Below are 26,053 nucleotides of genomic sequence, written 5' to 3'. Positions count from 1 at the left end.
AACTGCAAATAGCAATTAACATTGTGTTTGTTGTGGGATAAATGAAAATTATTTTGTCCTCATGAGAGTTAATTTATAGTTGTCATTTGTAGAGTATTGTAATTTTCTCTTATTTAAATGTAAGCTTTTAAAATTGCTAGGTGCTTTTGCCTCAGCTTGTGAATTTTTATTTTAACATGAAGCTTCTTGATGATACGTAGTTCCTGAAGCATTGTAGTCGTGTGGCTTTTTTTTTTCTTTTTTTTTCTTTTTCTTTTGAAGTGCTTTGATTTTTCTAATGACTTGCCTGCCTTCTCAACATTCTGGCAAGTTGGGATTAATTAAGAAGGAGGGCAAATTGGGATTAATTAAAAAGGCTTGTCTGTAAAGCAGCAGGGATTCATATGAGTTTAAAGGTGAAGTCTTGCATAAAAAAGCAAAATATTTCTAAAATGGTTAAATCTGTATATATGTGTGAATGTATGTATCTACTTGTATATCTATGTATGTATATACAAATATAGTTGAAAATAGAATTTTTTAGAGTCTATATGAAAGTCCAGATTCCATGTTGTTGGTTCTTTGACTTGAAACGGCTACATGAGTATTGCAAACCTTTCTTTATCTGGGGTACGTGCCTCTAATCGTTGTGCTGCTGAATGAAAGTGGGAAGGAGGAAGAGTTTCATCTTCTCTTTGTGTGCTCATATTTTAAAAAAAAATCATGGCCACTGCATTTCTGTGAGCTGTGTTCCCAGTTTGCCTGTCAAGATCTCAGAGGATTTAGGTAGGTAGATTCATATGTCAGGGTATACATGACTTCCAACTTCATACAACCAGTTATGTCCTTTTATGAATGCCTGGAAGCGTAGTTGTTGAAGACTTCACAAGGTGGAATGTGGAAGAAAATAAGGTGGCTGTTAAGAATAGCTGTCTTCAGGACTGGACAGCAAAGCTAAGCATTTTGAGTTGCAATTTAGGCTTGAATACGGCTTTTATCTTACTTCAGTCTACAAGCTGCTCTCTTCTTCCTTTCCCTCCAGATTTCTGTCTGGTGTTACCTGCCAGAGTGATCAAAATTGCTGGCTGTTGACATCTCTGCAAAGTGTTAATCTCTTCCATTTTGTGGTTTGGTTTTTTTGTTTGTTTGTTTTGTTTTTTATTTTCCTCTGTTCCCCCCATCCTTGCAGGATTACTGCACTAGTCCATGTACACAATTTTAGGAGCAAAGGCATCAGTTGTTTGCAGGGACCTAAAAGCTGTGTGAAAACATAATATAATGCTTCTGGTTTTTTAATTATTGCAGTAAGATAAAGCCTTGGCTACCTATATGTGGCAAACACATAGTTCCCCATTACTATACTCAGGGACATTTTATATGGAGGGGGTGTTATGTGTTTAAAAAAATATATAAAAGTGCAAAAAAGCCTACGCCAAAACCCTGCAAACAACTCTAGGAGAAAAATTGGATGCTTGAGCAGATATTTTTTAAAAGCATGCCTTAACAACTTTGTAGATGTGATTTGGATAAAAGAATCTTTAGTAAACTCTATCTTATGCCGTAGTCCCAAACTTCATGAAGGGGCAATATTTTGTAGCTAAATATGCCATAAACATGTTCAATGGTTCTTGAATCTCACTTTTCTGACTCTGAATTTAGACCGTTACTCTAAATTTGTTCATGTGATCTCCTTGATACGTGCCTGTTTTTGTGTGCGTATAGTCACTGAGCCAAAAGAGCTGTTCTCTCTCCATTTGTTTTTCCTTTTGTCCTCTTGTATGTACAGTGTGTCATATTTTCACCTTAGACTTCATTATGCCAGGATAAGCAAGCGTCTTCTTACTAGGCTCTTATTTCTTCTAGTCACTCAAATAGCATTTTTTGTTCATGTTCCAGCTTAATCTTTTCTATTCTGTTCCCTGGGTATGGCTTTGCCTGTTTCCTGTGCTGTGATACTATTTCTGCCTGACTGCTTCTGGAAATGCCACATCTGGATTACTGCCTGATCTCCTCTGGAAATCCCACACTATAGGATCATTTCTCTGTTGGTTGTTGTTTTTTTTTTTTTTTTTTCTCTTTTCTTCTGGCTGTATCCCATCGGTGGCATGTAGTCATTCTGCTGCTGTTTTAATTATCTTCTTTCTTCAGCAGACTAGTTAAAATTATTCCCCTCACTTCAAAGTGCATGATTTTACAGACTGCATTACTAATCTAATCTCTCTTCTGTTAGTCAAGCATCAACTTCACCTAGCTCTTTGCATGGGGTATATTCATCTCCAGCAGTATGAACAACTTCATGCCATCAATAAATTGCTCTAGCACACTTGTGCCGATCTTGCCAAGTATCTTTTTAAGATCAGCTTTTGACTACCTCCACTATCCAATGTTAATCCCCATACATGCTGAGAGTTTTGCTTATGGGCAACCTGTTGGTCCAATTTCTATCCAGCTTGTTACTTGCATTATGGTTCTCATACTAACTTGGTGTCCAGGTTTAACTAATTGCACAGCTTATTATCGTGTCTTCATATAATGGTAATTTTCTTTATAGTTGCTTTGTCAAAGATAAAGTGGGCGATGTTAATAAATTTATGATGCATTTTATTCTACTTTCCCCTCACATCCATGTTTTTAGATTAAACTATGAATATAGAATAACGAGAAGCTAGACTAATAGGTTCTATTAAGTCTGAGCAATTCCTTCCCCTTTTGCATTAAATTTAGGTACAATATTTGCTAGAATATGACAAATGGTATAATTTAATATATTTAATAAAGTGCCTACTGCCTAACTTGCAAGTTAATGTCTTGGATCTTTTGTTTCCCAGCGTTCTCGTGTAGAGATTCTTGTCTCTGTTCTGGTAGGACAATAAGTTCTTTGAATTTTGTTACTACTAGAATTGTGATATTATCCAATTCTATACACTTATTTCTATGAGCTGTCTTGCTTTTGCAAGATAATACTTTACATCGTCATCCTGAGTGAAAGCTGTTGAACACTTGTTTTGTTTTGTGTTATGTTTAATTTCTCTTGCCTCATGCTTCCTGATGTTTTTGCCAATTGTTTGCCAAGATTGCAACTGTGTGTGTGTGTATATATACAAACACATGATCTAGCAACGTTTACTTAGCTGAGAAAATTATTTTTTAAAATTTGGACAAGAATTGGTTCCCCTAGGATTGTTAGTGTTGCACATTAAAGCTCAAATGTTTTGGTTTTATTGTCATGTATCCATTCCTTTTAAAAAAAAAAAAAAAGGAATTAGAACAGGAGATAATGCTGACAAAGTTATAGATTATAATCATGGCATCCCAGTTTATCTCTTAAGATGTAATTAGATGTTAAGTAATTCAAGGCTTGTTTAGAGTTCTTCATTAGATATGATGATTTTGGCCTCACTTGGGCAATATTTTAATTCTGACTTGAACTTCCACCTCAGAGCAATTTGCGTTTTGGCTATAAGGTAAATAGCACAAGGTGTGTCTCTGTTGCTCCATAAATTTTAATTATTTAGAATGGAAAATTAATTGTGCTGAATACTACTAGAAATACACACATTCCATGTTGCTTCCCTATTTGCTTTCTATCAATTTATCTTAATTACATAAATGAAACTACAAAATACTTCATAAGATGCTATGAAGTGAATAAACACTAGCTGTTACTTGGAGAGCAAGTTCTAACTGGCAATAACAAAGAAATAATATCTACTTATAACAGGCTTATGATCCCATGGCATGTATTTTGCAAAGTAGTTTGTAAAGGTGAATTATTTCTGTGCTTGTCTAGTTATTAAAGGTAACAATTTAATGTGTGTATTTGACTAGTCTTCATCTCTGATTACAGCTGGAGTGCTAATGATTATGTACAGCTGCTTTGGCTTTTCTGTTACGTCCATATGGATGCTTGAATTGGTACATCATGCATGCATATACGCTCTTCCATCTTCTGTGTTCTTTTTTTCCTGCACTAGAAAAGTAGTCACTGATGGAAAACTAAAATGGAAATATCTAAGACTTAAAGATCATACGTACTGGCTTAAAAAGTGTGAATTAGTTACTCTTGGTACTTAAAAAGTAATGATGCTATTTACCCAATATGAAAAGCTTTGGTGCTGTTACATGCTCCAGTAATGGCACTGTTGTTAAGTACTTATGCACCTGTTAACATCTGATTTAGTATCTCTGGTTGATAAGTTGTCAAATATAAGTATTTATATTGGAATCATGTGGTGGAGGAGAGATTTATAATGAATTACATGATTTTTACTGAATCCCTCCCTTAGCCACAATATTGTTTATACCGGAGAAGGTATTAAAGTCTGTATATATCCAGCAGTACTGTTCACAAATACCTGATTTTCGTAAACATCACTGTCCTGAAAAAGTATGAATGAAAAAAATACTTGCATAATGTATCCACACCTCACTTTTAGATGGTAAAATATGTATATTTTCAAGACAAATTCTTTTGTGTTTACTCACAAATCATTAAAAAAACCCCAACAAACCAATCTGCCCTGTAATCCAAAGAAAACAGAATTTTTTGTTAGTGTACCTCTGAAATATAAACTAACTTATCACCTCTTTTGTGCATTTCTGTTGGTTTATATTTCAATCTTTATTTTTTGTCAAAAACAAAGAGGTACAGCTTATTACTACAGAAGGAATCTTCCACCCACACTTGTAAGAAGAAAATAAATCAGCTTTGGAGAGTTTTTAAGATTTGCTGTTGATATATTTTACATGCTCATTAACTGTGATGCTAAGATCAGTGGATTAAAGGAATTTGAAAGGGAACGGAAACGTCTAACTAGAAAAAGTTGGCAGACATAGCAGATAAACCAGTATAAACACTGCAAATCTGGGTTTTGTGGTTGGTTGTGGTGGTGGTGTTTTTTTTTACTGATTTGTGAGATTTGAGTAAGTTGTGTGTCATTTAGAGCAGTGTGTAGCAGGCAACTTTCTGCATGATGATGACTTCTGTGTGTGTGGTTCACTAGCAATGTCATGATGAGTCTGTCATGCTGATATTTTTTGCATCACTTTTAAAGGGGGAAAACCCCAAGCAATACAGATAAGACTAGATTATTATGCTGTTCATCTGTTTGTGAAAGTTGACTAATTCTACTGGATGTGTGAGTCAGGGAATAGCTGTTCCTGATAACTGTGAAATAATTACAGCAGCTGACCATCCACTGGGAACTTAAAATTTTGAGCCTTGACATGCTTTTGAATAGAGGGCTATCTGAAAACTTCTGGATTTATTCTCATCATATCTCTGATTTGATAAAGTAACCCTTCATGATGAATTTAATGAAATATTAGCAGAAATGTCCATCTTTGTCCTGAGATGAGAGGGCTAGGCTGATTGTACCTTTTTGGTTTAATTAAGCAGAGTAACTTCCCTTTCTGGATCCTTAGGGGGCCCATTTGCCTGATTATATGATGGGGCTTTTTTTCCCCTTTGCGACATGCTTCCCATGCAGAAATCCCTGTTTGCAATACCAGTGATGTATAGAGATGTTAAATATTGCCATATTAAGCTGCAATCAACAGCTCTTGCAAAGGTTGCAGCCTGTAAGTGATCTGTGACGTAATGCAAATGTAAAACCAACCCCAAACAGGTAATACTTGAAGATCTCTAACCTTATTTTATAGTTAGGTTAATTTTATAATTATTTTAACCTTATGAGTTTTTAGGAAGGCTCTGGTTTTGAAATGAGAAAAGCAAAGACTATGCAGACATATGGTTAGATGAGTCAACATGTACTCGATGCTGTATTTGGCACTTGTTTCCATGTTGACCCCTGCAGATCTTGGAGATTGGCACTTTTTGGCCTCTTAGAGAAAGAGGGGCAGGGATGCAACTGGAACTTTTCAATGTTGACCTAAATTATGCCATCCATCCTCTGTTAATCTGATTCTTTAATTTAGTTTGTCTTTGACATTGCTGCTTTTTTGAAAAGAAGTCTCCTTGAGGGCGTGCTGTGTGGGTTTTTCTTTTTTGTTGTTTTTTGGTTTGTTTTTTTTAATCTTGTGTCTTCACTGTTGATTTTGTGGTTTCCTTGACATTTGTTTTTCTCTTGACTTTTATGGTAGAAGTCTCTTGACTTGAGACTCTCAGCTACTGTTACTGCTCCTTCGGTGTCTTGTTCATTTATTTTCTTTACCAAGGCTTACAGAAATCATTGAAGCAACTACTCTTCATCCTTTTTCAGTCGTCATTCTCCACTTAATTCCTCGTCTGCATACTCTGTCTCTTGCTGCTGAATTTGAAATATGTTCTTCCAACTCAGCCTGTTTTGTTTCTTTAAATAATCATGTCCATTCATCTACTGAGGTAATCAAACAGTTTTAGAAGTGTCTGGAACTCTGTCCAACAATTCACTAGTACACTTAGCATTTCTTGCAAATCTCTCAGATGGCATTAAGATAGAGTCTTAGTATATTGCTTGACCTATAAATTAATCCAACTCCCACACCTTTAACGTAACAAAATAATCTTTTTATTGTCTTATTAAGCTATTATGAGTGAATCCATAGTTCAAGAGTCAAAAATCTGCAAGTAGACGTAGGAAAAATTAGTGTTTCAGATACTCTTTTGTAAAAGAAAGACAAGAGCTGTGTTAACTAATTGTCATGATATTTTTCACAGAAATTTTAAGCCATGTAACTAAAATTATTTTGAGCAGTTTGTGTTAACATTATTATTGGAGTGGCTATGGCAAATGAGTCGTGTATTTTGGCTGCCTCGGAGTAGAATATGCTGATACAGTTTTGCAGTGCTTCTGTGGACTAGCTGATACTGAATTTTTGAATATCTCCATTGTAATGAATTTCCAAAAGCTCATGCCTAAAAAACTGTGGTACTACACACCCTACTGATTCATAAACATATTCTCAAGCACAAGTCTACTGAGAACAAGAATGTGACCTAGTAGATTCTTCTGAGTACTTACCGTTGTAGTACAGCATAATTTTTGCAGAACATAGTTTTAACATCTGGTATATGTTAGAGTGTTTCCTGTTGGGTTGTTTGTTTGCTTTGTTTTTTTTTTTTTTACCCGATTCTAAAATAATTTCTATGTTTTTCTTATAGCTTGAGTTTCATATTGCAGTTGGATCATGTTCCATATTTGACACAAATATTGATCAATGAATCAATGAAAAAGTACTTTCAGAACATGTCATGGCATTCAGGATTATTTGAACTTTGATATATATGGGCTATATTTTGTATGGATGTCTGTAAGCTACATCTGTTTTCAGGATTTTGAGTGGTTTAGTCCACAATTCTTGCCATCATTTGGTGGTTTTTTTTTTCTTTATATTATCATATACTTCTGAATGTTCAAGTAAAATTCTTTCTGAATTGAACACTGTGATTTCTTTTTCTTTCTTTCTCTAATGAAGCATGTTGGACAGCTGAGTTGTTACAATGTTTTAGAATGCTCACATCAGTGCTGAGCATTTAAAGATTTTTCGAAAACTCTGATACGAATGTGGCAGACTTGGAATACATGTATAACTTTTATTTCAAGATCAATGTGTGGAAGAGAACTCTGTTCAACCTTAGCCGTAAGAGACATGACTGCATTCTGGTCTTGTCTATCACCAGGGGCTGCTTAAAACTGTTAAATTCTTTTTATGCAGACATTTATGCAAGGTAACCTGTGACCTAACAATGTGTAGCCACCCTATTTTCTGATGGAATAGCAGATGGCTACTCAGAGCTTCCTTATGACTTATTCATATGTCCCACTATTCGCTTGTGTCAACATATTAAATGCATTACTAAAGAGGGTTCTTTCCTATTTTGAAGCAGGCAGGTGTTACTGACCTCACTTGGGCTATTACCTTATCTAGTATATACAGCAAATGTATCAATCTTTTATGCAGACTAAGCTGTAGTGTGGTGCTGAGGAAATCCAGAGACTTACAGGTGAGTAGCACAGATCTGAATGGCTGTGTGTAGCATACAAAAAAAAAAAAAACCCAAACCCAAAAAGCTGGATAAATGGAAGAATATGGGAAACTACTAATCTATACAAATGCATAATTACTCTGAAAGCTTACTAAAAACGTGTTTTCCCCCTCCCCAGTTATATACTGTCTGCTTAGTAGCTTAAATCTGCTTCTGAAGATTGACGCTTTCTGTCTTAAGTATCTTTATTTGTAATTTAGCCACCCACTTAAGAGCAAGTCACTTAGCCTAACTTTCTCTAGTTTTCTCAGTTGCTACCTAGAGCATCCTTCTTCCTCTTTTAGCATGTGCAAAGCTTCTTATGTGTTTATGCCACTCTTCTCTAATAAGTGGCAGAAACACTAATGAGAAGAACATTCAGAACTACAGCTCAAAAGTGTTGAGAGCCTTCCAACAGGTTTCTGAAACTGGGCTTTGCCCTGTCTCGCCCGTAAGACCCAGTCCCTTATGCCTGCAAACCCATGCCAGAGGTAACGTGCTCAAGGTGTTGCTAAGGATGGAGAGAAGGAAGGGTGGCTGTGTATGTGCATGGTAAATTTACAGGAAAAAAGATATATTGAGTCTGGTGTTCTGTAGATTGTATGGACAGGGAAAGCTCACTTTTGCAAGTACCTGCCAGACTTGATCCTCTTCCACACAGTGATCTTAGCCTAAATGTGTTTCTAAAGTGAGATTTTATTATGTGAAGAGTGGATACATTCTGCTGTGAATGATTTTTTTTTTTTGATTGTTAGTATATGGTTGAAACAACAATACGCTATTTGTATCTTCTTTGTAGCAACAGGTAACTTGCAGATTTATACCACAGTAACTGAGACAAGGACTATGTCCATTTCTAAGCTTAGTAAAATTTTTAGGTCTCTCCAAGTTTTTGAGATAGTACAGGGTATGTATTGAAACTCAAGAAACATGAGTAAATACTTCCATAAAGCTCACTTAACAACTCAAAGCTTTCTAAAGCAGCCTTGTCAGTCTAAATTCCCTAAAAGTATCATACCTAAAATGATATACATGTGCTGTATAATCCTATCCTTAGTAAATGGATTTGCAGCCTAAGAACTTCTGTGAATCAGAACACTTGGATCCTTAGGCTGATTCAAGAAAAAGCATTTTATAATGTAAAGGGATTAAAAACTTGTATTCCCAGTGACTTTGTAAGCAAAGATTTAGCTTATTTTCTAACTAAATGCAAAAGCTGACATTAGGCTGGCAATTCCTAAAATCCAGGCTGAAGAAGCTATCACAGTCTTGTATATACAGATAACTTTTAGACTTGGTGTTTAAAAAATAGCTGTTTTAGTAAGCTAGTTATTTGAGGGGGAGAAAATGAGACAAAATCAAACAGAATTAGTGTCTCCCTTGGTCAGGAGGTGAACCCAGTCTACTCTCACTCTGGATCTGACTCCAGGCTCCCCAAGGTGGTGGAGTGCTACGTGATGGAGGGGTGCAGCTGACCAGGTCGATGTGTCCACGTTATAGTTGTGTCTGGCTTCTACCCTGGACAGAGAAATCGGGGGAAAAGGCATTCTGCTGCATCTTTGGTTAGATGGGATGCAGAGATGAAGCAAAATAACCTCTGTAGCAGATAGTGCCTTGTTCTGCCTCTGCTGGCTGGTAGTGTTTTGTACAGCCTGGTCCATATCTGGCACCTATTTTGGCGGAATACACATGTTAAAGTATAAATGTGTGTGTAGATTTTATGGACAGTGGACAAAAGTGAGCAAATACACAGTTCATAATAAAACTCTTTCCACAAACATATAATTTATTTACTCAATATACTTCATTGGCCTTAACTTATATAGTCATTGGAACTAAGCTACCATGTTTTGATGAACACTTTTTTCCCCTTTCATTTCTTCCCCTAAATAAGTTGTTTATCAAAATAGCTATATTTTAAAATCCGAAGCCTTAAACTTTTGTCTCTTAAAGCAATGAATGAAGTATCAGCTTCCTAACTGTATATTTTGAGATGCTGCAGAATATGTCTAGTCTTGGAGTAATTTCCCTCTCTTTGTAATTCTCTGTGGCTGTTTTTTCTTTTTGATAAAGGGTATGCATCCATAGAAGCGTGTTTTAATTTTTTGCAGTTTTGAATAAAAGTTTATTTTGGGGATGGCTCGACAAGCCCTCTGGCTCTCTTTAGGCTGATGATAACCCTTCATCTTCCTTACTGAAAAACAAGCCATGCTAGAATTAGTTTGAGTTTTGCTTTAACTATAATATGTTCCAGTTTAATGACCTACTAACAGTGCTGTGCACAGTGCTGTCCTCAGAGAGTTGAGGTCAGGAGTGATTGAAGCTCAGATTAATGATTTAAGAGCACCTTCTGGGACTAATCAAAGGCCAAAAAAATGCTTGTTTTGACTGTGGGGTGCATGTTTAGAAATGTATCCAGAAGTATATCCAGAAAACAGATTTGATGTGTTTTGTACAGGAGAATATACAGGGATATTGTTTTCTTTTTAGCCTTCCTGCTCTAGAACCTCCTCCCCCCTCCAACCCCCCAGCCCCCCAGCTCTTATTCTCTTTTTCTGTTTCAAAGCATTGCTGAACAGATGCTTATGCTAGATAAAATCTAACAAAAGAGTCGCAATAACCAGGAACTCTGTCAGAAATTGAGGTTCAGCTGTGGTCTGAGGTGATGTAGCTTTTTTTTCCTGAAACGGCATGGAATGTTCTTTTGTCCATAACTCCACTTGCACCTGTCCTTGATTTGTAACATTTTGGTTTGGAAACAGTCACATATTGAAATTATGTTACATATTGCAAAAGAAAACGTTTAAGGTCAACTGAAAGTTTAAGGAAAGTTAAGTTTCCTTTCCTGTGACTTGTTGCTGTTATTAAGCTATTAAGCTTGTGTGAATTCATCATTGGAATTATTTTCTTTAAAAGAGAAATTATTTTTGTATTGTTAAACGTTGAATCAGTTTTGCATCAATGTTAGCTGATCAATAGCAACTTGACAGTCTTGAGTTATTTGAGATACTAAAACAAATGCCAAAGTCTAGTCCAGGAACTGAGAGGTGAACAAAAGCAATATTAAGATATCTTTTGTTGTTCTGAGGGGTTTCTTTTGATCTGGATTCTAAGCCAATTTTGAAATTCTGGATGAATACTGCTTTCAGACCATGTTGGTAACACAGAACCTTTCAAGGAATATTTGATGAGTTGTCTTTTGTCCAATAAAAGTTAAATTATTGCTGTTTGTGTGGTTTTTCTAGGATTTAGAAGGAGAATTGGTTTTGTTAGTTTGCCATATCTGCTCACTTTTTTTTTTTACCTGCAGCTAAACTTTCTAAAAGGCAAAACCAAGCATCCAAAACATTTTAAACTAAATGATTTTCACTCCCTTCTAATTAAAAACAAACAAACAAAAAATCCCCTGTTATAATCCAATTATCCATGATATAGAAGGTACTGCTTCTGTCAGTGAATGCCTGTTGTTTGGAATAGTGGACTGGAAAGGTACTTGAGAAACCATTCAGTAGAGCAGGTAAGGTCATGTAAGCAAGGAAAGTTGATTTTATTTAAACAAGATTGGTTTCAGTTGTCATCCTTCCTGTGCTTAATAATCTTCCTCCAGCTAAATGCTTTCCTTTCAGATGTGTGTCTCTTCTTTACGCAAACCAGTGCACTTCTTGCTGAATTTGCTATGTGTTGCAGTTTTGTTTAAGCCCATCAAATAAAGCAATAGTTAATCTTTTTTTTTTTTTTTAATGCATCTTTCAAAGGCCTTTTTGTAGCATTCCATCAATGCCAGGAAACTTACTCTGTGCTTTACTGTTAGAACTTGGTAAGTGAAGTGACCAGGGCAATTTAGATTTCTGGTGTCACACGTTGGAAGAAACAACTAAATGACAGATGAAAGAGTTAAGTGCTGACAGACGTACCTGATGGCACATTTCTAAGTTGGTATATTAAATAACAAAAGTATATCTTTTGAATGATTCTGTGTCTACAGTTGTTGAAAGCTTGGGAAGCTTCTACAGCATGACCTGTGGAGGGTGTGCTGCTGGTACTTCTCCTTTGGCATGTGATTCATGAAATCCGAGAATGGGCAGCATCAACCCATCCTCCTCCTTCTCCCTAACCATTCAGCTGCATTGAAGCAATTCTCTGCTCTAGTGCCTTTTGCTACCTGAATCATCACTTTGTCCCTAAGCCTTAGGGTCACTGCTTTTTTTTCTGACCCTATTTCAGGGTGATTGCTTGCCTTCTTGTTTCTTTTCCTCTGCTTGTTTCCAACACCCTAATTTACTGACTTTAGACTTCAGTGTACGGCTTCCTTGATTCCCGCTGGCTTTTGGGCACTATGCTGTGTAGCAGAAGCTCCGCTCTGTGGACAGGTGTAGTTTCTGTTTATACTGTCTTGATGAAGAGTGGCTCCTTGTTTCTAATCTATTCTGCTTTGTGTTTGAACTGAGTGAGTAAAGATCAGCAGCAGCTCTGAGAGCTTTTCATAGGACAAGTTAGATTGTCAGTCTCAGAGAAGGAAGTGGGTGCAGCCTGTTGTCCTAGGAGCAATCCTAAGAATTTCTGCTCATGAAAGATGGTCCTGCGCTTTCTAGATCCTCTCACTGATAAGACGGGACAGGCTGGCTGTGTGTCCCACATGCTGTGCTATGTCCCTGTAAGGAGAGCATGAATAGGCTCATAAGAGCTCTGGTCTTGCAGGTGTGTACTCATGTTAAAGGGGAAGCGGGGCATTCCAGGTGATGTTCCCCTGACCTGTATTCTCCTTCTGTGGCACGGTGGGGCAACAGCCCCCATGACAAATTTCTGTATGTCCTCTTTCACTGTTCCTAGCTCTAGCTATGTCTTTTGAGCAACCAGCTGATACTGATCAGTGTCTTGGCAAGCTAGAGCAGAAGGGTATTGGAAATCTCATCAGGAACTTTCATGGTTTTGTTCATTGAATTGCCAGTGTCCAAATCCAGGCAGGGTTTGAAGGGACCAAGTTCTCTGCTGTAATATTTCTGCTTAGCAGAAAGAAATTTTAAAACAAAGTTTTTCAGTTCAATGCCTGTGTGGTGAATAAACCTATGGAGTGTTACACTGAAAAACTTCAGAGTTGCGTCTTTCACAGTTATACTAATACGGGCTTAGGATTTAAATGACGCACCGTATAAGACTCTGTGAATGGAATAACGTGCAGTCTCAGATGAATTTTCTTATTACAACTACAGGAATGCACATACATGGGTCAGTTTGCAGGATGCAACCTGTTCATTTTCCTGTTTCATTTCCATTTGTCTTTTTTGGTGTAAACCCTTAAAAATGTATATGCCACCTTTCAGAGATTCCCATTAGTTTTGTGTTATGTAATGGTAGCTTTTCACTATTTTGTGCTTCATTGCCAAAAAAAAAAAGTAAGAAAATGTTGGAAAAATGAAGCTATTATTATTTACATAACATGATTAATCTTTGTCTTGTATTCTTTTGTCTTTCTGTGGACAGTAAAAATAACAGCAATACCTTCTCCCAAAACCCAAACAAAATTGCTCTGAATGTATGTAACGCAGACTAAGACTTATTTCAGAAGGCTCTAAGACTTGTATAGGTTTGAAGTTGTCAGGATATTTCACACCACCAGCTTTGGAGATGCAAAATCATTGCATTAGCAGGTCTTCTGTTAACAGTTCAGTAACAGGAAGTTGTGTTTAGCTTGCTAACTGACGGATATAACATACAGTTCTGTATGTCTGCCCTGGTCTTCTAACATTTCTCATCACTATCTGCAAATTGTTCTTGGTGTTTCATTTCGGTTGAGAGCCTCTGAGCTCAAAGCTAAAATTACTGTCAAGTTTTGTTTGTAATTTTAAACTTAACTGCAGTATTTCATTAATTCTGGAAGTTTTGCATTTAAATACAGAACAAATTACAGGCTAAAGATAACCTCTCCCTCCCCTGCAAGAAGCCCCCAAACCAAAAAACCCACCCAAACAAACACCACTCTCCCACCCTGCCCCAACCCTCTACCAATGTGTGAAATGTTTGATTCTGTGAAGCTGGCAGCTGGAAGAGGTAGGACTCAAAATATTGTAGTCTTCTGTTTCTGATATCTCTTCATCCACTTCCAGAGGGAGTATGGGAATTTGCTAACAGTGTTGCAACTTACCCATGAGTTAAAAAGTCAAGCAGAAAATGTGAGTGAAAAAGTCAAGCAGAAAATATGAGTGAAATGACACCTGCCACAGATGATGTGTTCTAAAATGATGCTTTTTTTATTACTAGTAAGAATCTTTCATATCCCCAAACAGGAATGCCTTGTAATAGCCCAGAGACATGAATGCCATTATTCCAGCTCTTTACAGCAAAGAGAGGGATGTGCTTTGTATTTAAGGCAAATGTGTAATGTCCTGATAATTGCTATAGCTGCAGAAGTCAGAAAGTAAGTGATTATCTGTATAATTATCTAAAAGACAGTACTTGAAACCTAGTCAGCAACCAGCCCTTTGAATTTATTAATCGATTAAGTTTTTAAAAGAACTATTATCTTTTCTTATCTCAGCATTTGTACTGTCTGAGATTGTGTTCAGGGACTGGGAACCTCTTGTGAAGCAGCATGTGTGCTGATGGGAGGTGGAAGAGAGGAAGGAGGAGTTACTTTTTTTTATATATATAAAAAAATATATAAGCATATAAATAAAAAGTAGAATGAGGATGCTGAATTAAAAGTGTTGAAAACCAAACAAATCATAAATAATAGAATATGAAACAAACTTCTGTTAGTGTAGTCTTAGGGATGCTAACAGATACTTGATATCTTTGTTTTTGTTTTTCTTTGGAGTGTGTGTCAGGTTTACTGCATTTGGATAATTTCAGAATTAATATAGCTAGTGGGAGCTGGTGCTTGCAACCTTATGGTAGGAGGTAGTTTCCTGCCAGGAGAACTCTGTCCTTAGCAAACGTACAATTTGATGGTTAGGTATTAATAAATCTAAATGAAAGCTAGAAATAGCTGCTTCTTGTTGAGCACAGGTATTTATTAGAAACTTGTCTTAAATAGACAATGAGAAATTGAGGAGTAGGTGACACACTGGATTTAGAACATTTGGCTGTTACCTCAGGAAGCTTAAGTTAAAACCCTGAACTAGGTCACAAATGAAAATGAGATTTATAGTGATGTACAGTGAAAAATTGGCACAGTGCATTACCTTTTTGCCAAGTACCTCAGTCTGCATTGTCTATATGCTTTGTGCCCCACACTTTAGGGTACTGTTGCATGTTTGGTTAATTATAGAAGTCTTATAAAATACATATATATGGCTCAGTATATAAATATATACATACATATGTTTAAAGTATATACAAATACATAACAAATCATAAGTAACTTTATCCTTCACTGATGTTAATCCTGTGATTAAATCAAAACCTGTAGACAATCTTACTTTAACGTAGGAGCTACTTGGATTGAAATCTATTTTAGGCAGCACAGATGAAGTGAAAGATATTAACAAAATACTCTAAATATGTTAGAAAATACACTTAAACATGTTACTTCTGGAAATGGAGGGCTGCCTTGTAGAAAATTTTCCCAGGGTGAGCAGCTGCATGGTGCTTAGTTGCTGGCTGGGGCTAAACCATGACAAAAATAAAGCCCAGAGAAAAGAGCTCTAGCAATTAAAGAAACCTAGACTATAACTTTTTTTTTTAAAAACACTAGGGGTAACGTAAGTATAATGTGTTACTTCTGGGTAATCTTAATGTAATCTCTTCAAGTACAGAACTTTTCTAATTGAAATAGTAATAATGTGGTAGGAAAAAGGTAAGTAACAGTAATAGGACCACTTCAGTCTGGCAGAGTGTGGGTCTGCGTTTTTTTAGGTTTGGGTTTTTTTTTGTGGGTTTGGGTGTTTTTGCTTTTCTTTTTCTGTTCTGTTATTTATTTCTTCATTATCTTGGCAACATTTGGCCATAAATAACTCTTGGCTGAAATGAACATTGTAAAGTGTTAGTGCAGTGAGGTGTCTCCTTGCTTTCTGGCTGATTATTTTGTAATTCCTATTTGCTTCTAATAGTAGCTATCTGCATGGATACACGAGAAAACTTAGGGACTGCTGTTAGTATTCTTCTGAATCAAGAGTGAATAGTCAGAATTTTGAATATTTCAAACCTTACTCTTTTTCTGAGAAAATGAGCATCCATGACACAAAACCGTGAGTGCAAAAGTGCAGTCAATGAATCAGGTAGATGGTCTGCCTCTTACTCAAAACAGGAATTATTTTTATACAGCTTTTTAACCTTTTGGATTTTATATCTAAAGTGACATTTGCAGCCGTAATTAAATGAGAGAGTGATACAGAGAAATATATGATGTCTTGTGTTTGTATCAAATGCCAACTTGGTTTTCTATCAATTCTTAATTTTAAACATAGTGGTAGGCCTATTTATAGCCAGAATTTTGGATGACATCTGTGAACTAACCTGGATATTTCTAATAGAGTAGATGTCTGTCTCCCGTGATTTTGTCCAACCATGATATTAAAATAGGAAATACCAAAAGCGTGTATTATTCCAGAGAAGAGAGATGAAGCTACCTTTCTTGAAGTTTTTTCCAGGTCAGTGGAGTATATGGTGCTATTTCCAGTATCTTTTAAAAGGCACTGATTTCCGAGCTGACACAAAGAGGACCACTGGCACCTGGAAAATATTGGCAAGATTTGAACTGTTAATTGGTGTAGCAATTGTGTAGAAAGTATGCAGTTCACTGTTGAACTCTAGATTGACTCAACTCCACTCAATTTTACAGAAACTTTCCATAAGTATTACATGTAAACCTATCTGTGCAGAACTAGATAGCATAAAAGCTTTTTTAGTTGTTAATAATATCTAAGTGATTGGGTTGATACAGTATTTAGTACTTTGGGTTTCTTAAAATGTAACAAAACAGCCCTCCTCCCTCTCCCCCAGATGGAAAGGTTTGCATTTAGAAAGTATTTTCTGACTTCGGGTTAAACCTCAGGAAAACAGGTCAACCATTTTTTCAGTAAAATACGTGTACTCGGGTGCCTGTGTTAAACAATTAAGCTGTAATCTCTAAGAATCTGGTTTGTTCATCTTGCGCATACAGAATCAGGTGCTTTCGAAGTCATACTAAAAAAAAAAAAAAAGAGTTTCCTGATGGATATCTACTATATTTATTAGAGGAGGAATAGTGGCACAATGAGAGCTATAGGTAAGTTGCAGTTTTTCTGAAGATAATCCAAGTAATTTGTTAAAAAATCTTGGTGTGTAGTTTTCTTCTTCTTACATTATGTGAATATCACTATTCAAAAAGACTAAGAATCCACTGAAGGGTAATAATGTGTTTAATGACAGATTTCTGAGTGCTGATCTATTTTTCCTTGCTGCTTCTCTCTTCAGCTTCCTAAAGTGTTTATCATGCTGGCTGCACTCTGTTATTCTCCCTCATACTGTATCAGTGTCTTGGCAGACCAGATTTTGTTATGCTTTGCTGTCTGTCTGAAATTTTTTTTTTTTTCTTTTTTAGATTTGAGCCCTCTCAAAAAATTGTTTCTCTTTTTGGAGAAGTTCCGTTATTCCAAAATCTGGGTTCATTTACGTAATTATAAAAATAAACAAATACTCAGTACTAGTATTGGGTTTCTTTGCTTAGATTCAAGGCAATCAGCATTTGGACTAGTTTTTTTAGATAGTTAAAGCTTATACTCATGTATTTTAAAGAATATATGTATGTACTCTGAAGAACAATCTGAAGATAGAAGCCATCCTGACTGTTTCAAGACCCATGCTATGAACCTACACTTTCAGTAGTGTTATTTGCTTCAAGCTGTTAAATGAAAATAGTCCAATCATTTGTGCAGTGAGAGAAATTACTGTGCCTGTTCTGCACCTCATCTCTTGGCCTCTGTTCATCCAAAACTCTGTTACTTGTTTTGTCAGAGAAACTTGAAATAGAGCATTTTGACATATGCTGTTGCTGGAAACTAAGGGGAAAATTTCTCTGCATGCAGAAAAAGTAGAAAGCTCTTTTCTATATGCACGTCCATATTTTTCCTCAGACTTAATATTAGAACTGTGAGGAAGAGGAAAACCTTGTGTGTTTGCACCTCTAATTCACAATGCTGATGTCTGGCAACTGCCCAGTTGGTTGTCATTGGTTGAATGACTTGCATTATAGCATACAAAATTAATGCAACTGTCATGATGGGGACCTTCTACATATGTGCACTTGAGATTTAATTTTTGTTAGTACTGACTTTATGTTAGTGCTTCATAAGGTGAATAAATAATGAACATGAATAACAATTCAAAAACTGTTGACATAGTTGAGTAATAGACAAATGGCTGTTATGGAAAATGTAGGACTTTTTTTTTTTAACAACTTCATGATAAATATACACAAATGGAATTTCATCTTTTCTTGTGGAGTCCATTGATTTTTAAGTAGGATTTCTCACTATGCAGTGTGGCCAGGAGTTACCATCTCATCTTTTAAGTGAATGCTTATACTACAGAAACAAAAATAGATTTTCCTACTGAGAAAGTGATTATAAATGAAACTTTCTGTGCAGCAAGTTCCAGATCATGCAAGCTGCATTGATCCCATATAATACTGCCTGAAAAAAGTTGTACTGATGGAATTGGATTCAAATTTCTACACTTCAGTAGGCATAATTAACCCCAGTAAGATGGAACTAGAGTAATACCGTTTAGTTCCTCCTGTGGAGGAAGTTAGCAGTCACAGGGAATTATAGGTTGTATACAAATCAGCATGCATAAAGGTGGTTATTCTGCTACTTACATCCAGGAGAACTGGCTACATTAAGGACATTAAATAATAATTCTTCTCTGGTAGTTATGCTGGTCAGGCCACAGCTGGAGTAGTAGGTACCACTTTGGGATGCAGATGAATTGGAGAAGTCCTAGAGGAAGGAAGTCTAGAAAACGACACATGAGGAATGCTGGATTAAATTGCTTAATTCAGAGAAGAAAAGCCTGAAGGTAGATATTTGTAAAAGGTAAGCAGAAAGAGGAAGGCAATTCCCTGTTTTCCAGGTCCACTCTGAGTAAGACAGGAAGTAATATGTTTAAGTTGAAGTAAGAGAAAAATTAAGTTAGACATTTAGAAGAACTTTCTAACAATAAGGATAAGTCAGTACTAAAATAGGTTGCCTAAGAAGATTGCAGACTTCTGTCATTGGAATTATTAAGAACAGATTAGACAAATAACTGTGAAGAAAGATTTCAGTACGGTTGATCCTGCCTTGGGGTAGGCGTTGGGGCGTGTTGTAACTGAATGGCAATTTAAGTTTTCTGGGGGGAGAAAAAAGTCAAGTACCAATTAACACTGTGAGGAGGTAGAAGAAAATCCTTAGGTAGTCTCATACAGTGTTTCCACAGTAATTTTAATTTATAATAGAATAAATATTGGGATTACCTTAAATGTTACTATATTACTTCTATTTTCTGCACCTGTTTTGTCTACCAAGTCTTCAGAAGACTGTCCACATTTGCTTGTTTCTAGCCACTTTATAGATTCCCTTTTAAGTCTCACAGTCACGCATTCAGATATCCTATTCTAAATGACCTGTCATGGTCTATGTTCTGTGAATCTATATAATATTATGCAACCTCAGGAAGGGAACAGAGGTTTTTTTGAAACTTTTATGTAAGTGAAAATACATTGCTTAAGTAAGATGCTGTGTAAGTTTGTTCTTTGAAAGGAAAATCTGCTTCTATGCAGTATTCTTTCAGTAGTTTTTGGGACTGTTACAAAACTGTACTATAGGATAACAGCCTTTTTCAGAAACAGTAAATGAGGAAACAAAAGAGTTGTTGAAGTTAAATCTTATTGTTTTGCACCAGTCAAAGATTATATCCCTACTAATTTTATTTAAAAAAAAAAAAAAAAAAAAAGAAAATATCTCCAAAACCCAACATGGGGAAAAAAATGTTGTTGTATTGTAGTCTTCATTTCACTTTTCTGGGATTTTTTTGATTGTTCTGGAGCCTGGTTTTGCTTAAAATAAGTTAGAGGGAGGAACTGACGAATGAAGCAGTAGGGATGTTTTACAAAAGAAACTGCTACTTTGTCAATGGATAAAGTAGGGCCTATTTAAGAGCATGCCTTTGATTAGTTGGCATGTGAAAAGTTGTTGTGAATGTCCTTACTGTTTCTAAATATACATTCTTAATGCAAAGCAGTATGTAACAAGTATAGGGGTGTGATTGGCATATGCAAATATTTTCTTAATGTATTAAATATTTATTCCTCTTGATTAGTCATTGAAGAAAAATTAGAACTACAGTATGTTCATATAGTCTATTTTAATATATGCTGTGAAAAAAAAATATTAACCAACAGCAAGGGTCTTACAATAAATGTAAAAATGCAGGAAACTCATATGCAAATTCTTAGGATTTTTATCAGGTGCTGATCAATGCTTTATGCCTGGAAAATAAAAGTCTGGCTTTGTGGGTTTTTCAGTACATGTTGTTTTTCAGATCTTCCTTTGAAAAAAATATTAAAAAACCCCCTTAGTCCATCACGTAAAATTTTGGTATGAGAAATGGCCTCTTGATCTCTTCTGTATTTCTTTCTGATATTGTAGTGCTCACTGATTCTGGTTTGTCCTGTAAAGTGGTCCAAATTTTTTTTTTTCCTTCTTTCTTAATGTATTCAGCTGATCTCATCTGGGATATGTGAAGAGCCTCTTTCCCTGCTGTAAACGTTAAACACAAGATCTCCAGCTAGAAGGATTGCTCCTACTTGTATTTATGAAGGATTTGATCTTATAACTTTGAAGCACAGTTACTGATTTTTTTTTATTTTTTTGATAAACCAAATTTGCATAAAAGATGAAAAGGAGATGGAGCAAAATTTTGCAACAATGGAGAAAATAGTCCTTGACTGACACACAAATACTGATATTGAGATGAATCCACATAGCAAAATATGATCTGTATCTTATATTCAGATATATCTGAAGTAGGAATTGTAAAGTAATCCAGCTTTTCATAAAATTCTGAATAGAAATGTGACACTAAGTAATATGGAGATAAATGAACCTCTCCATAACCCCTTCTTTTATTTAACAGTGAGTATTTGTAATATTATGAATGTGCCTTATGCTTTATTTCTCCTAAAATTACCTGTATTATAAATCAGACCTCTGTCCATCTACCGGCAGTTTTGTGGGTCTTCATGTTCTGCTGGAGACAGAAAATACCCAATGGCTTCTCTGGTTTAAATTAGTGTCCCTTTCTGAAAGACTTGACGATACTATTCTGTTACAAGAAGATACAGGAGATGACAGGACTGCATTTTTCACAGATCTATAAATATTACATCCAGGAAGGGCCATTTTAATAACCTGCTCTGACATCTTATGTATTGCAGGCCATAGATTCCATCTGACTACTCCTTCATTTTAGACCAATAATTTCTGACTGAACTAGAACATACTTTTCTCTTTTCTTGAAATGCATCAGTCTTGATTTAAAGTCTCTGCAGTGGTAAATATAAATGTTGTTATCACTGAGAATTCTAACTCAATTTTGTTTGCCATTATTTTGTAACAGTGGTAATATTCCAGGGGAATATAGGTTTCCCTTTGTTTCATGTTTTGGTTGCCCTGTGTTGACTTCAGCCTTTAGCCCTTGCATTTCTGGTGTATGTCTGTCTGCAAGATGAAACAACCTGTGGTGCCACAAATATTTCATGTAAACTGTTACTGACTGATTAGCTTGGAGAGTGACTAATCTGTCGCTAATGCTTCTGAATGTCTTTAACTCTGCTGTGCAGCATCCTGACTACTTTCTACAATTTCTATAATTTTTTTTTACAGTTTTACAGTATACAGAGAAGAGGAATGTTCTCTTGGCACGCACCTCTAATTCTTTATAGGTTTTGATTATAACTCTGCCAAGTAAAAAAATATTGTTGTGTTTATAAAAGCTGGTGTGCAATTTAAAATGACGATGTACAACATCAGCTGCTCCCCTGTGCATTCTGCTTAGAGAGCTGGTGTCTAGGTGTGATAAACCTGTGGTGTTTAAGCAGGCCACATAAATTGTTCTGGCTGTCCCCTCATCCCTGAAGCTTTCTCAGCAATGAGCGGGGAATGGGGTGCAGCATGTAGGCATTGTTCTGGTTAGTCCGCTTCTGTGGCTCAAGAATGTGGAGTCATGTTGGCTCATCGGGATTTTGATTATTTGACAGGATCACTGTTAGTCACAGAGCAAAACTATGTCTACGAATACTGGGCGTGACATGATAGAGAGTATTGCCCTTGATTTGGTAAGAGGTTATGTGAAAGTAGTACTGCTTATCTATGTGTTAGTTATGGGATTTGGGATTTGATAATGTTTGGAAAGAAAAATGATACAGAAAAGTTCTTGGTATGACTCAAGAAACTTAAAGTAATACCGTTGTGTCTTGCTGTGTATTTATTTTAAATAGAACAGCCCCTTTATCTTACTATTTTCCACAACCATTATTACAAAGCAGTGTCATGCTCTTATTTATTCTTTGCTTTTTTCAGCAAAGTGCAATAGCTGCTTCAAAGGCTATCTACTCTTCCGAAAGAAACTATTTATCAAAAAATTATCAGCCTAGGTGAAAAGGGAAATTATTTCCACTTTACTAGTGCCAAAGGGCTGATCTAATAAGAACAACCCTTGTAAGTCACCTCCATTGCATTATACAGCTACTAAGGCGGCAATGGTCATGACTGCAAATGAATACTTATATTTCGCACTTTCTGCAGCAAAATAAATGTTCTGTAGCTTGCTATATAAGACTTTACATCTGTATATAAACCACATGACAGCACTAAAATTATTTGGATTGGAATTTTATGTGTCGCTAGCTTTTTTCCCAAAAAAAGTAATGCCTTTGGTCTAGCACACACTCAAACATGGGATCTCCTTCTGTAATCAGCTTTACTAAGGTTCTGCTAGGGGCCAAGCATCAATATTAGCTTGATTTCAAAATCAGCGATGTGCGACTCGGACCACTAAGTTATAAGTTGATACTACGTTCAGCATTGTCCAAACAATGTAATTAATATGTAAAGAAGCCAGAACTAACCCTGGCAAACCTATTTCTCATGTATATAAACATGAAAGTATACCTTCAGGTAAAGCTGATATTTATCAACAAAAAGAAATATTGTAAACTTAAACTGCATGTGTCTCTTGCTTTCTTCAAGCAAGAGTTTTCTGTGGCCAGGCACCGATTCCGATGAGAGCGGCTGGCAGGAGCATGGTTAGCCTTTCCCCGTGGCCATCGCTGCGGCGTCTCCAGTGTGCAGCAAGGGAAGAGTGGGAGTTACCAGCCGTGCCTCTCATCATTCGTTGCTTTGCTTCTGAGCTACACCAGCATTTGTACAGCGCTTACCAGGAGCCGTTGCTTTTGGGGAGTGCTGTACTGCAGCAGTCAGACCAGCTCAAAGCATTGGGTTTTATTAGGGAAATATTCTCCCACCTGTCAGCTGACTGAAGTATATGGTTGGGTTTTGGTTTTATTTTTTTTTTCCCCTCCCAGTCTGTTGCTCATGTTACCAGGTGTTTATCTGCTTTTTTTCTTTTTATTTGGAAACATAAATTGATACAGCTTTTATGCCTTGAAAATGTTTTGAAGTACAATTATTTGGACAGCTCCCCATATTAGAGAGCTTTGTCCCATTTCCTCAAAAGGAAAGTGTGAGTAAATATCTTCATTCAAGCCACCAGTGACTGGAAGAGAGTGGCTTACAATGTGCCTAGCAAACTGATGCTAGTTCTTACAGGACAGGTGAAGGAACTTGTTTAAAAACTTAAGATTTTGCACAGACCTTGTCTCATAAATTCTTCTTTCTTGCTCCCTTGTTTTTATTTCCTTTCCATATGTTTATAGTTTTATGTTTGGCATTAACATACCTCTGTTAATAAGTGTGCAATTAGGGTTTGATAGGAATTCAAATGTAAATAATTTGCAGTAGATGTGGTAGTGAATATTTTTTGGATTGGTTTATACAGCTTCAAAGATAGTAGGACAGCAGATACTGAAGTCCTGTTCAGCTAGACTCCTGGTGAGAAAATTTAGCTGTGACCTGGTCAGCTTGTTCAGCATTGCTCCTGGACTTAGATCTCGTCTATTGATTTTGCAAAAAAACTGAAACAAACCAGAAAAACCCAACTGCTACTCTTTTTTCCTTATTCAGTGATGCCTATTGTTAACGATTAGCTTTCCATGCTATAGTGAAAGAAATGGGCGTTTCTGGGTATGTATTTATATTTGTTATCGTTGTTCTAACAGTTTTAAGAGAGTAGGATGGTCAGTTTTCCCAGTGCAGTAAGGCCACCAGAGATGTGTGTTAAGGCCTGAATTATAGAACATAATCATAAAGGATGCAGAAAATGGGGTAAATTAGTGAAGTTACAGTGTGCTGAAGATACTAAGCTCTTTCAGAAAGCTTTTATGTTAATAGATTATTGAATTTCATCTGCTATTTTATCACTCTGTATAGATTAATGTGAAGTAATATATATGAATGGAGGAAAAAGATTCTAAGTTAAATGCATTTCTATATGTAATGAATCTTGAACTATCTATTATCACTCAGAAAAAAGTTATAGCAGCTAGTTGTGTTTAAAATGTCAGCATAGTAGTTGTTGAAAGAGCAAATAAAATGTTAAGATGGGAATAGAGAATATAGAAGTGGAAATCATTATTTTGCTACTGTAAAGGTTCATGGTTCACTTGCATCTTGAATATGATATGCTGATCTCTGTGTTGCATCTCAGAAAGGGTATAGGAGAAGAGAATAGAAAAGATATATTAAAGGCAGCGAGCAAGGATTTCTCAGGTTGGAAAAGGGACAGTGGAGAGAAGAGAGAGAAACAACACAGATAATTACATTTTGAGTGGGATAAAGCATGTGAATAGGGCATGATAAAGCATGTTGTGCATCTCATCCGATACCAGACCTAAGGATGTCAGATGAAATTGCTAAGAGGTAGGCTCAGGACAAAAACAGGTGAGATGTCTCTTCAGATATGTGTGGAAGTCGTTCCTGCAGGACATTCTAGATGCTGCAAGTTTACGTGAGTCACATGGGCAAACTCCTAGGACAAACATTAACCCAAACCCAACACAAAGGCACAACCTCTGGCTGAAAATGTCCCTGAGCTGCAAGTTGTTGAAGGTGGTGTAATGCTGTGGGGAGTATCTGTAGGGGTTTAAATTCTTTCCTGGGTAGCCACTGTAGGCCACTGTCAGAGACAGGGTACTGGGCTACGTCGGCATTTTGGTCTGACCTTTTATAGCTGTTTGTATGTGTTTTATTTAGTTTCTGCGTAGTCCAGTGTTGTTCTGCTTTCTCATGTCTCATCACTGACCAGGAATAAGAGAGGGACAGGCTGGCAGACATGCTTATTTAAATTTATAATTTATGCCTTAATTTCTCTAGACGTACAACAGTTTTCCCACTGCTGTGGTCTAATTTCAGAAGTAAGATGTCAGGCAATGGTAAAAGAAACAAGCAAACCAAACCAGAATACTTTTAAACAAAAAAATAAAAGCTGAACAAAGCCCCCCTTTACATTGGCTTGGATCCATTTGGTATGAAGGATCATTTAAATTATATGTAATATTTGCTTGCTACTGAATTAAAACAAATAGAAGTCTTGTGATTGCCTAGGGGAAGAAAGAAAATCAATGATACAGAATAATCAGAATTCTAGTTTTTATGAGCAAAAATAGTGAGATGAACAAAACCCAAGAAATATGAAGAGAGACTTGGCTCTTTCCCCCACCCCCAATTTTCTTTCCATCCAGAAAGAATCGATTGGCATGTTGATCATGTGTATTCTGTTGTGTTGTCTGTGGTTTATTACGGCACTGTTTTTTCTCTTGTAGGTTAACAGAACCATCTGGATATTTAACAGATGGACCAATAAACTATAAATATAAAACTAAATGTACATGGCTAATTGAAGGATAGTAAGTATTTTTGTCACTTACATTTTCTGACAGTTTGGTACTGTGTATTCTAGAGATCTAAAGAACTCCTCAAGTAGAAACTGTATCTGGATACAATATAAACTGTTTTGGGTTTTTGTGTTTTTTTT

General features: G+C 36.2%; 1 protein-coding gene across 1 annotated transcript in view; it reads left to right on the top strand.

The window, feature by feature from the left end:
- Window positions 1-26,053, top strand: part of ATRNL1 (attractin like 1) — a 543,282-nt gene that overhangs the window by 18,109 nt on the left and 499,120 nt on the right. Inside the window, exon 2 of the mRNA XM_075717535.1 lies at window positions 25,842-25,925. Coding sequence (XP_075573650.1) covers window positions 25,842-25,925 — 84 coding nt within the window. The remainder of the gene's footprint in view (window positions 1-25,841; window positions 25,926-26,053) is intronic.

The sequence above is a fragment of the Pelecanus crispus genome, chromosome 10 (assembly GCF_030463565.1).
Source record: "Pelecanus crispus isolate bPelCri1 chromosome 10, bPelCri1.pri, whole genome shotgun sequence".
In the NCBI taxonomy this organism is placed as follows: domain Eukaryota; kingdom Metazoa; phylum Chordata; class Aves; order Pelecaniformes; family Pelecanidae; genus Pelecanus; species Pelecanus crispus.
This window is presented reverse-complemented; position numbering and strand designations above follow the sequence as displayed.